Source organism: Larus michahellis, chromosome 8 (assembly GCF_964199755.1).
Source record: "Larus michahellis chromosome 8, bLarMic1.1, whole genome shotgun sequence".
NCBI classification, from domain to species: domain Eukaryota; kingdom Metazoa; phylum Chordata; class Aves; order Charadriiformes; family Laridae; genus Larus; species Larus michahellis.
The window spans coordinates 17,387,705-17,400,380 of NC_133903.1; the positions used below are offsets into that span (position 1 = coordinate 17,387,705).

At 41.3% G+C, this 12,676-nt stretch overlaps 1 protein-coding gene across 7 annotated transcripts in view; it reads left to right on the forward strand.

Moving 5' to 3' along the window:
• The window catches only part of DNAAF8 (dynein axonemal assembly factor 8), a 96,519-nt gene that overhangs the window by 7,851 nt on the left and 75,992 nt on the right, over positions 1–12,676 (forward strand). For all 7 annotated transcript variants that reach the window (XR_012588796.1, XM_074598301.1, XM_074598304.1 and 4 more), the window contains 6 exons: positions 1,525–1,621; positions 2,025–2,166; positions 3,128–3,274; positions 4,100–4,165; positions 6,445–6,813; positions 8,703–8,862. Coding sequence is in view for 6 of the 7 variants with exons in the window: in XM_074598301.1 (XP_074454402.1) it covers positions 1,525–1,621; positions 2,025–2,166; positions 3,128–3,274; positions 4,100–4,165; positions 6,445–6,813; positions 8,703–8,862 (981 nt within the window). In the remaining variant the exon portion in view is untranslated. The remainder of the gene's footprint in view (positions 1–1,524; positions 1,622–2,024; positions 2,167–3,127; positions 3,275–4,099; positions 4,166–6,444; positions 6,814–8,702; positions 8,863–12,676) is intronic.

The window sequence follows — 12,676 nt, forward strand, 5'->3', positions numbered from 1 at the left end:
GCTGCTTCTGCTTTTCTAAAGCCCTTGAGTGGTCATCTGAAATGCATGTTAGTTGTAGTTGTGACATAATTGTTATAATTGACAGCCACTTTCCTTTTAAAAAAAATAACAAGTACTTCTAAGTTTTGGTGATAATATTTCAGATGGTGTTCCTGCCTGTGGCAGGGGGTTAGAACTAGATGATCTTTAAGGTCCCTTCCAACCCAAACCATTCTGCGATTCTGTGATGGATGGGGATCTCTTAATTAAAACTTTCATTTCAAATAATATTCAGAGGGGAAAGTAATCGGTGTTTTAAATGCACATGAACTTTTGTCATTGTAGACTGGTTCTCATACCTAAGTTAGCAGCGTGCAGTGTGAGCATACCCTCAGACAGTGTTTGTGGGATCCATAGCAAGGAAATTCATGATCTTGTCTTCAGTGTGGGATAAGCAGCTGTGAGATCACAGCTGATGCTGACTGTACCTTGAGGAATGGGAATTTGCCCTGGTTGGGAGTTGGAGGGGGAGGAAAAGTCTGCGGGCCTCATCTCAAAGAACTGGAAAGCCAAAAGTCCTTCTCATGTTAGTGGCAGTGAGAAGTTCTCAGCACTTTTCATGATCAGAATACGTACGCTTGGTCTTGTATCAGGCCATCTTTTAACCTGTTCGAGTATCTCCAGTGGTTTTCTGTAGCCTATAGTTCACGATTCTCAGAGAAAAAGCTTCAGCAGAGGTGGGTGAAGCAGCTGCATAGATGCACTCTCCAAAGAGATCTGGTAAATGTGTTCCTTTCACTGCAGCATGTCCTTGTGGAATTGCTTAAAGCAAGCTGGCACTGTACTTAGGGGCATCATCTTTTGGAGATGGTGAAAGGGTGAGGAAAGGTACTTGGAGGGATGGACAGAGGGAAATAAAACATGTGGGCATCTGGTACTGTTAGTTGGGTTTAGGGGATGAGGGGAGTACTTGCTGTTGGAAAGAGTCCACTATGTGAATCCATGTGGAGGACATAATGTGAGTTATTTCCCAGCTTACGGTGAGACAGGTCAGGTGGATATTTAGGTCTCCTTTTAAGGAGCTGTCAGTTCAGTCCATTTTAGAAATATATTCTAGACTTTGCAGTTTTAAGCGGGGAAGGAGAAGGTATTCCACTTTTGTTATATTTGAATGAACATTGGTTAATCCTTCACTGGTTTCTTTTAGTAATTATACTGCACTTGCCTATGCTAGATGTGCAGAGCCTTGGCCATGACATGAGGCAAGCCATGTTCAAACAGTAAATATCCTTTTGTTAGTCGTGCCAATTGTTGAGGCTCATGCTGAAGCAACTGTGTCCTAAGTGACACACTGCTTCATCTACTGGCAAGTGACAGTGGCATAGTACTGGAGGTAAGGTGAACTTTAATGCCATGTATGTATTTATATATGGCAGAAAAATCTGATGGAGTTACTACAGAAAATGTGAGTCAAAGGAACTTTTTTTTTTGGTAGCAGTCTCTTGGGAGTGAATTTTCCGTCACTTTTTCACTGTCTTCTTTCAGGATAGCGAGAAACAGGATCTAGACAAGATTCTTGAGGAGCTGGAGCAGCAGCAAGAAAACACTCATGCAGAAGTTGCTTTGTCCTCGGCAGATCATGGTAACATTGCTAAATTAATACCAACTTTGCTGAAAGTGTATAAAAATAAGCAAAATTCAGGTTCTTATGTTTAAGCAATTCCCTGCAGCATCGTCTTGAATGTTGAAATCATAGTGGGTTTTCTAATGCCTCTGTAAAACATTTTTAATTAGCTTCTCTCAAGATCTCATCTGCTTTTGTAGCTTGAAACCAGTGCTTTGTGGTCTGTCATGGCTTAAGAGTGAATCAGACAAAATGGATAAAGGTTTGAAGTGAGTTAGAGCCAGATGACAATAGTGTCTTTATCCTTCCCCTTCTGACAGGCTGTAGAGAAAGGAACAATGTGAAAATGGGGGAAGGGTATATTGGGTGATCCCATGGCAGAAGACCACAACTGGTGATTCTTTTTGTTGCTTTTCCATAGAGACCTTCAGGAGTAGGTCTGAAAATCAGCTCATGGAAAAGCTAGAAGAGCTGTGTGCCAGGCAGTCCCGGACAGTGTCTCCACACTGTAGGCGGCCCCCAGCCAAGCTCTCTTCCTTTCAAGAACAGCAAGAGAATAAGAAGTAGGTCCTTTTCTGTCATATGCACTAGGTAATCATGACTGCCAGTAGGGCTGCCTGGAAACTTGTGCTTTTCTCTGGAGCCTCTGCAGAAAGCTGATACTGTAGTTGGAATATGCTACAAGGATGTTAAAGGGAAGAATAATTAAGACTCAGTCATTCATGTACGTTTGACGATAAACAGTCAGTATCCTGCCACCTTAACATTTTCCATCGACCACCCCCTTTGTCTAGACTTTACCAGACACTTGGGGCAAATGGGGAAAGGCAGGAAAATAACACTAGGCAAATTATCATGGCCTCATTTTTTGTTATCTAGGGTACCAGTTTCTCTTACTGGTACCTCAATTTAGCTAAAGCATACAGAATGATTTTTTGGTAGGTGTCAGCGGAGATGTCAGTGCATCTTGGAGGGTTCTGTGTGAAGGAAGTGGATTTCCTGGCTGTTCGGAGGGAACAATATCAATGGTGGCGGCACAGAGGAAACAATAGTGAAACAAGCCTGTAGAGGGGAAGCTGAAATGTATCCTCATTGCCAGAGCAGGGAGAGCTGCAAAGATGATTTGCACATTGTATGCTCTGAAGGATAAAATAGAATTGCCAAAGGAGGCAGAAAGGAAAAAGGGACCTGTTTTTACTGATTGACACTGGGCTCTTAAAACTTGTAAACTCATTGGTACCATAACTACCTGCTTTTGTTCTACAGAACAATTTGACATTGTTAGTTTTTGAGAACTAAATATCCCTCCTCATGCTGCCTGTGATTTGTATTCCTCGGGGGAAGCTGAATCTTTGAGTTCAGCTTTGAAAGGTGGTGGATAGTAGGCAGAAGCAGAGTTTGAATCTGTACAGTAGCCAAGCACGGCTCCTTTCACAATTCAATTTTGATCATAATCCATGCCCTGCAGGACTTCTTGTCTGGATAACGCGAAGGGTATGCTGAAACAGTGTTTTCTATACTTAGGGATGTTGCCTTGCTGTCATCTTCACGAAGTTCTCTAAGGACGGCCATGATGAGATTACAGTGCCTGCCAGAGCCTGTAACCACGTACATAGATTTAAGAGATGCTAAACCACAGAAGTCAGTAACATCTCCTGATGAGAAACAAAGGTAAATTCTGCCTTTATTGTTAGTGAGAAATAAGTAACAAAAAAGTAGGAAACCGAAGCCTTCTCTCTATGTCTCGTACTTGTGAAATATAACTTTAAAAGTGTTCTCTTCTTCCACACCTCCGTGACCTTGGTAGGAAGACATAGCCCCTGTTGGAGCACAGACGTATTCTCAGGAGAAAATAACTTGTCTCGGAAAAAGCAAATGTGTGGGGATGCAGGCAGCACAGAAGGGACATGCAAATCATCCAGGGAAATAACATTTAGAAAGTTTCCATCTATAAAGGAGTGGGCAGTGAGTGACTGCAAAGCAATGCTTGCAGCTGGCTGAGTTGGGCTAGCGTTCTGACAGCACTGTGTACGAAATGGACATCCTTGACTATGTTCCTGGCAAGCAACTGTAGGAGCTGATTTCTGTCTCCTGTGTGATAAGAGGGCCTTATGCAGTCAGCTATGGGACGCCAAATTTTTCTAAATCTGCAACAGATTCTGGCAGATGTGTCCTTCCACTAGAGCTAATGGTGTCTGTGGTAGCTGTTTGTTCCCTTCTCAGGATGCGTGTTTGCTGCGGCGAGGGGTAGATGAAAACAGTCACCAGAAGAAACCTTGTAATTAATAAACAGCTAATAGTTAATAAACAGCTAACGCATTTTGATGTAGTTCTTGAATATTTTTTTCTAGAGTAATAGCGTGAAGAACTATCCATAACGCCTGGAAGTATCTCTCCGTTTTTCATAATGGTTCTAAATTTGCATCCTAGAAATGATGAAAAGCCCAACCCCCAGTTCGAACAGAGTTAACTAATATGCTCTGATTTGTTTCATAGTGCAAATGACAGCTCCACTGAAGAAGAAGAGACTACAACAATTAAGGACCAAGCAGAAAGGAGAATGTAAGAGTCTTTACGAGGATCCTAGTTCAAACGATATGATGTTCATTTTTTTCTGAAACTAGAGTAATTGCCCTAACAGTGATTAGAGTGAGAGCTTGTGTACTGAAATATCTCGCCATTCCTGGTCTCACAGCAAAAAAGCCCAATAATGAAAGTTCTTCAATCTGTCCCCAGGAGATCACTGTTTTCTGTTGCAAGGTAAAGACACCGAAGCTAGAAAATAGTTGTTGATCCTTGAGACGGTATAGCACCTTGCTCCCTCTGCAGCTGCATGGGAACAGCTCAAAAGACAAATAGAGTAGACCTGGGTGACTGGGAAACCAGACTCTTTCTCCAGACATGTTGGAGTGACAGGAGAACTGGTTTTAAATGACTCAGAACCAAACTTTGAAAATGTTGTAGGGAGTTGACTCAGACAAACCTTTATTTTTAGAAATAATAGAATAGGCTAGAACGGATGTTGATTTAAAGAGAATATTGAATACCTTGTGTGGGCGGGGGTGGTCTCAATTCTCCTTAACTGGGGGGAGAGGAAGGGGCGAAAGGGGAGAGAGTGTGACGGATGGAATCCTAAACTGTAAATTCTTCAATATGCACAGATGCCAGCCTTTTCCTGTTGCTAAACTCAGGGCTTGATTCATGCCCATAGGTTGTAAGACATTTGTTTAATATGAAGCAGATATGCCAAGCTTTAAACATCTTGCTGCATTTATGCTCTGGATTACATTTAGAAGTCTGATGCACGTAAATTCACGTTACAGCAGTGCAGAGGACAAGCAGAACATTTATATTGTTGCCCTAACCAATTACTCTTTTTTTTTTTTTTCAATAGTTTGAAAGAATAAATGTTTCGGCAAGGAACAGAGCCTTAACACTCAATATAATTTAGAATATCTAATACAAAGCCAGCATAAAGCAGGGATGAAATGATGCCTGGGGAACTCTCACTGGCACTGATGCAAATGCAGAAGTCGCATCAGTGTAAATCTTGAGTGATGGAGAGTAGAGTTTAACTGATTGGATTTTGATTCATTTTAGGTTGCTAAAGAACATACACAAATGAAATGCCTGGCAAATGTTATTCAGTTCTGTTTCTAAATAAGAAAGCCTTCTGGTCTCAGCAGGGCAAGATTCTGATCTCATTCACAAAGGGTCAATGCCAGTTTCATTCTTATCTGTATGGAATTATTACAGGGCTACGTATTTTGTAGTATAATAAACCTACATATTAGGGCCTTGGGAGGGATAGTTGCCTTGATCTCCAGGCTCTTAGCCTAAAAAATATACTGTTGGATTATCCCTGGAGCGGTCAGGTAGTCAGTGCCACCTCTAGCACTATACCATGAGCCTGCTCTCCAATACACGGTGCTCTCCTAAAATTCCCACCACTTAGGTCTACTCCTTAGTAGTCCAGCCATCAATGTTAAATGCTGATATGATGGTTCTGGATATGATAGCAGGAGATGTGAAATCCTTAGGGAAAAAGAATAGTCTTCATCTGCTTTTTCTTTGTTCTGAGAAGAATGAGTTTAGCTTAGATAAGTATGGCAGTATGATGCTGTGTACTCATATACACCACCTACCAACATCATCAATATCCAACTCAAACTACCTGTTACTCAGTCCATGTACTTTTCAGCTACCACTAAAATAAGGTATATTATTTGCTCATAATCATCAGATGAGCTACACGCTGATGTCAGTCTCTTCTGTAGCAGATGACTTGGGAAACTCATTGAACATAACTTGAAGACAAAATAACCATATCTGCCCATTTTGTCATGATAGGACGTCTCACAATATTATCACAGCATCGTGGTTGCTAACAGTTCAGCAGTCTCATTAACTTGAAGGAGACACAGATGAAATGAAGCCAAACACTCAAAAATCCTAAGAATTGTTAGAAGAACTTGTCTGTATGTAGTTGAATCCCAATCCCTGTATCCAAAGGGCACAAAAATCTGTAGACTCTTAATTTCCATGCCAACATAATTTCCATGCCAACATTAGACTTGTTCAGGGCTGATCTAGTAGGTGCATGTTTGTACCTCAAATCCAGAGGAGGTAAGTAAATTGCCTGTAAGATTGGTTTCATGTTCTGTCACTGTAGTGTTTTGTGTGTTGCTTGTGTGCTGGTGCTGCTGTTATCAATAACTGTTATTTGTGTAGATGCCCAGTCCTAGTTCTGAGCTGTCACTCATATGAGAAACTCCTCAGAGTTTGAGTTTATTCATATAATGCTCTATCTTGACTAAATCAGTTTTTTATTTTCTTTGTAGGAGGAATTGCTCAGGGAAAAGCCTGCTACTGCAACAACTCCGTACAGCCCGAAAAGAAGCCTCAGAGCTTCTTCATAAAACGTCTACCCCAGATGAAAAACTTGAAGGCATAAAACAGGATCCAGAAAGTCCAGAAGAAAGAGGTTTCTCTAAAAGAAGTCAAAAGCAATATTTTGAAATGAAGCAAGAGACAAAGAAGGTGATTCCCAGGAAACTGATGAGGTTGAAACCAGAGAAAAGAAACAGCACCTTGTCAAACCATGGGGACAATGGAGCTAACATAGAAAAAGAAAACAAAGTGGAAGCTGAGAAGGTTCAAAATTCAGGAAATGCTCCAGAGTCTTCTCTAACTGCAACAGAATGGCCAAGGTATCTCCAGAAAAGTCATCAGTGGTTTTCGTTGTGGTTTATCTAATTGTCTAAGATTAAACAACATTACTTATCCAGTCTGTAAGTTGGAGCAAAAGGGTGCCTGGTTTTGTTACCTATCAAGACAGCCAATCCTAGCAGCTATTGCTTAAAGGTTTAGAGTCAGCCAGACTTCGTAGGTCAGTGAACTGGCCTGGGATTAGACATGCTGTAGCACTGCTGACATAGTAAATTTACCCATTTTCTTTAGTTTCTATTCTGTGTAAGTGGAGGGTAACGTGGTATTGATCTCCTTTATGAAGAACAGTACTGAGATTTACTAAGCATAGCATCATAGAAGATAGGTCTGGAAGGGTCTGTCTCCTTATATCAATACAGTGAGGTAAAATCTAATCCTGTCCTGGCATGTCTTTATATAACTTGGTCTTGAACTCCTCAATGGTGAGGATCCCTTGACTGCTCAGGTAGTAGTACATCTTGTTGCTTAATTATCCTTACAATTGTAAAGCTTTTCCTTAAGTCTAATTTAAATTATCCTATCTCCAATTTAAGCTTATTTTTTGTCATGTTCCCAGGAGGTATGGAAAATGGTTTATTCTATTTCTCAGCATAAAAAGCCTTTTACAAACGAAGATGATCACGTCTCCCCTTGTAACCTTTTTTTCCCAAGCAAAGCAATTTGAACTCTGACATCAAGAGAAGTGTGAGTTTAAAGGGACAAAGGAATGGGTTATACCACAGGAATATTTTGAAAAGCTTTTTTAAAAAAACCCACAGGATAAATAAGAATGGTATCAATTGAGGAAATAGCAGAGTTATTTTGGCCTCTGCTTCCTTGGGCTTCGTTTAATGTAGTGTATTCTGCATAAGGTCTAATTTTGAAGTGAAATCAGGTGGTTGCCTTATGCACCTGCCCAGCTATTTGAGAGTGTTCCATTATACTGACTTTTCAAAGGTTATATTCTGCCTGCTATTTTCAGAGTGAAATTTAACATTTTGACTTTGACATATGAGCCCTTGAAAGAATTAGAATCTGCCTGCTCTAGAGACTATTACTTTTTCAGTGTTAAACAGTTGCCTACCCTGCCACTTAGACACTTCAGCTCCTGTGTACTTGGTTTAAATGGCAGATGGTTGGTTGCAGGTTTTTTTTCCTCCGTGGGATTCCTGACATTAAAGCTCGTTGCTTCCATCAGTTCTATAAAACTCCACTTTATCTACCTGCTAGCCTGCCACAGAGATGGCAGACCGTGGCTTGGCAAGAATCTGGGTTGTTTATTGTTGCTGAGTAATAGCTCACAATGATTTCAACGAATTTAAGGTTTCTTTGTTGCTATTCTGATTGTGGTTGGGGCACCTGGGGCTTGAAGAGTTCAGAAGAAATTGAACTTAGTATTTGCCATGAAAATGGTAGATGAAATCTTTCTGCAGACATCAAAATACAGAAAGATGGAAGGCCTTGGTTCAGGGGAAACTTGTCACTGTTTCATAGCGGATAGGAAAGGAAACGAGTTAGGAAAATGAGAATTTTGGTGTGGAGATGGGGAGTGAAACATCACAAACACACCTCTGCTTAATGGAGTTCCGGTCTCCAAATAGATGTCACCGCTTATCTTGGAGGTTTGAGGTCTGCTCCTTTTCTTTGGCTTGTTTCTTTTTTTTTTTTTGAGGGATGAAATCATCCAATGACAAGTTCTTATTTTCCTCCCCTTCCCCCTCCTCCACCCCAAACACCATAAGTGCTCTCTAAATCTATTTTAGCCTTTTGTGTCATGATTCACCCTCAAGTGCGTGGTATAAATATAAGGAAGTAATGCAAACAGATGAACAAGGGTGCTTTTTCTCCCAAGTGAAAAGCTTAAGCAAAGCAGAATCTGTATATTTTTCAGGACAGAAGAAAGTAAAAGAGAGTTATGCCAAAAGGAAGAACAGATGAAAGAGAGACAGAAGAGACACGGATTCCAGGAGCAGCTGGAGAGATTGCAGCCTCAGCAGTCAGTTACTGGAAAGCAGCCCATGGCAGAGAAAACCCCCGTTTTGTTCCACATGGTTAGTAGTTCAGTGTAGGACTGTCCTTTCCTGGCCAAATGCAAGTGGGATCCTAGAAGCAAAAAGGAATTTTTCTTGCATTATTTAAAATCTGTTTGTTATGGAGCACCGTTACCTGATGAGATGAGCCCTTCTCATGCTAATAATATTTTTGTCACCTTTCCTGTGTGGGAAGTGTTCCCCTTACAGCTTCCCACCAGGTTTGGCATGTTGGGGTGTGGCAGGAGTCCTGGCTTGCTGAAGTCAGTGGGCTCAGTGTCATCTACTTCATGGGAGCCAGACTTACACATGACTTTTCATAACTCATTCTAAAAAGTGAAATATTTTTACTGACTTACTTCTAAAGCAAAGCCTATGCTGAGTCCTGTCTGGTTGTCTCCCCCTAGCAGCTTTATATTTCAGTTTTGTGGGTAGGTTTTGAGGATTGTGGTTGTAGTAATAGGTTTTGCTTTTGGCTGATGTCCTGATTAAGGGAGTATGAAATTATCATGATTTTTCCCAGAGCCTAAAATACGGCTCAGAGGACAGGGCTGTTTTTTCCTTCTGGGAAGATTTGTATATATAGTCCTAATTCATGCTTGCAGTGATGTCACTGATCACAAGGCCAGCTGAGAAGGTAAGAGGAGATGAGAAACTCCAGAATTTGTCCGTGAGGCCACCGTAATGATTGATTTGGGCAATAACAAAGCTCTTCTGACAGCACAAAAGTTGAAAGACCTTACGGTCCTAAATTGGGGGACAGACCATTCAGATTTGTTTGTTTTGTAAGCAATTGACTACTGTCTTTCTGCAGATAGAAAGCTCATTTTTTTTTTAAACACTGGATTAATCACTGATGAGAAGTAAAGGACTAGCAAACCGAGAGCTTAATTTCCCTCTGGCAGCCTGCTCTGGCAAGGACAGCGCGCTGCACAGAGCTCTGTTTTGAAGGTTGTAAAGGTTGTGAATCTAGTCTTCAAACTTGCTCCTTAGTCTGCTGGAAGGTACCCCCACATTCCAGTTAGCCCTTAATAAGATGCAGGCACTTACTTGCTCATCAGAAATACACTTGAGCCTTGCGAACTCATTCCTGACAATGCACCAAGTGATTGCTGGGTTGTTCTGTATCTCGGCCATTTCCCATATTTGCTGTGCTGAAGCCAATAAAATGAAGATAACAGCTTGGTAATGTGGTTTCTCTCAAGTACGGCTCAAGGTATTTCTACATCTAGTCTCGCTGTAACTGAATCGCAGTGTAAATATGGCTGTAATAGCATTAATGGCATTACTGCCAGCTGGTTGTGGCAGCACGGACATTGGCATAAGCCAACCAGCCCAGGATTTACTTCTGATGCTTGTAGGAACAGCTAACCGGTACCTAAACTAACTGACAGCCTGCTTGAGGGAAACCTGCCTGAACTTGGGAGGCACTGTTGGTAGAAACAAAATCAGCACAACCCATAATAACCGTGTTCCGTGGGCAACTTTGCTCTTAGTTCTTCTTCAGCAATATTCATTATTAAAATAAAGAATGAAAAATGTATCAGCATCATCTATCAAATACAACAGTGATTTATAAGATTACTTGAAATGCATCTTGACAGCGTCATTTTTTTCTTTGAATTAGAACAGGTTTTTCTTTCTTTTTTCCTTTGCTGCACATAGGAAGACAGAAAAACTTGAATGTTTTGACATTTAAAACTAAGGAAGCTGTAATTTGGCAGCTGTGTCTCTTAGTGAAAATATCTAGTATCTATATATAAACACGTAGATTCAAAGAACAAGTCACAGTGTTTGACAGAGTAGCACACTTTCAAATTTGTTTTTTAAGTCCTTTGTTTTGGCAACGATAGATGTTCAGATCTGGAACGCTTGTCATGGTTTCCAGTATTCCTCTGGCCATTTATAATGTACATAAATAATTGAATTGAATAATAATCAGAGGGAAAGTTTAGAAACTCTGCAATTACTGTAACTGAGGGACTGGGAAAGAAGTGCAAAGGAAATTTAAAAAGCTGCATTAGGGTTACATTAGAGTTCTTGTCTAAAATTTAAAAGCAGTGAAATTCAGCTTTAATGCTGCTGTCTTTTTTGTGTGGTTTTTCTTTTTTTTTTTTTTGTCCCTTAACCTAGTTCAGTCAAACTCTGCTCAGCTTCACTCTGTGGTAAGCACTAATATAAATGAGTATCAGGTTTGGGAAGAACACTTTCAAAACAGTGCAGGTAATTAGGAGACTAAGAACCAACTTTCAGAGGTACTTCAGCATCTAAAGAAGGGGCTGATATCCAGTAGTATTTTCAAGACATGCGAGTACCAAGTTCTCCTGGAAATCAGTGGCTTCATTCTAAGAATTCTGCCTGTCAAGTCTTTGTCTTTAGGTGTCTGGATACTTTTGCGATCTGGTCCGCCTCTTACGAAAATGCATGGAAGAACCTGATTATTTTTTAATGATTTTTTTTTCTTGCTCCCTTCCACCACCCAAACTTTCAGTGAAACTTAAGTCTGGCCTGAGTTGGTCTCTCATGAAAATGGGCCCCTTAACCACATTTTAACCTTTGGATCTAGTTCAGAACTGATTTGAGCATCTATGGTTCGGCTGAAAGCCAGCAGAGTGGTGATGTGATCTGTGCTGTAAGGTCAGGTTGAATTAATAGTTTACAGTAGCATGCACGGGGTTTGTTTCAGCATTTGAGCAGAGTTAAGTGTTATTGACAAGGGAGAGGAGAAGGAACGCTGTGCAGCATGTAAAACAGTTAAGTGGAGGACGTAAAACGAAAAGGGCTTGATCTGCCATTTCATTCATCTTGTGTATTATGATAGATTAACTTGGTACTAATGTTGATTTCCGTATTACATTCCCATTAGATGGGATCCAGATAATAGTTGTCACTTTTGCCAGGCGCGTATCTGAGTTTTATGTCAGGGAGCAGCGTAAGCAGGTTCCTCTGTAAGGGAAGACGAGCCAGGAGCTGTAGGTGACAGCAAGGAGTGCAGTCCCACAGGACCCAAAACAAGAAAAGCGGAGGTCTGTTGAGGGTAACCAGTTGGCAAGTGTGTGGTAATGAGGTGGTCCAAGATGAAGGCCAGAACGGGGACAGGACTGGGTCCAGTGACAGTACGCAGGGTCAGCCAGCAGCCCAGTGATCGCATGGGAAGTCTGTAGTGATGAAGCGGGTCTGAGATGAAGCTGCAAAGTGGAATCAGTTAAGGGCAGGGGTCGGATGAGGCCAGGGGGAGGTGTAGCTGCAACGTAGCTCAGTCCAGGACCAAGGGCAAGTGTCTGAGCTCAAAAGCAGCTCCCAAGCAAAGGGGGAAGGGCCCAGCAGAGGCTTCACGCAGCTCTTTTCACAGCAGCCGCATCTGAAGTGACACGCCTGAGCTTGTGTCACAACTGGCCTTGAACACCGGCAGCTGAACCACTGCAGGGGGTGGTGCTCGTGGCCCCAATACTTTACATCAAGCTATGGAATTAATTTAACACAGCAAATAGCACTTAGCTTTTATTAACTGCTTTTATTATTGGGACAAAATAGGTGTTTTCAACTTGCTTCTCTCTTTGCCTTTACTGCTATATCGTGATAATGGCAGAACAAGGTAATGTAGTTTGAAAGCTATTGGGAACCACCTTGTTACCAGTACCTTATAAGCACCGTTTTATCTACCTTGTACAGCCAAACTATTTGGAAAATGAATGTGTTGACTCATACTGAGGCATCTAATTTTTCTTGGCTACACAATCGCTTTGGCTAACCTTGGATTAGTAATTATATTACCATGATCATCATGTTGCAGCTTAGCCTTACAGCGGGCTTACAAAACAAAAACATTCAGGCA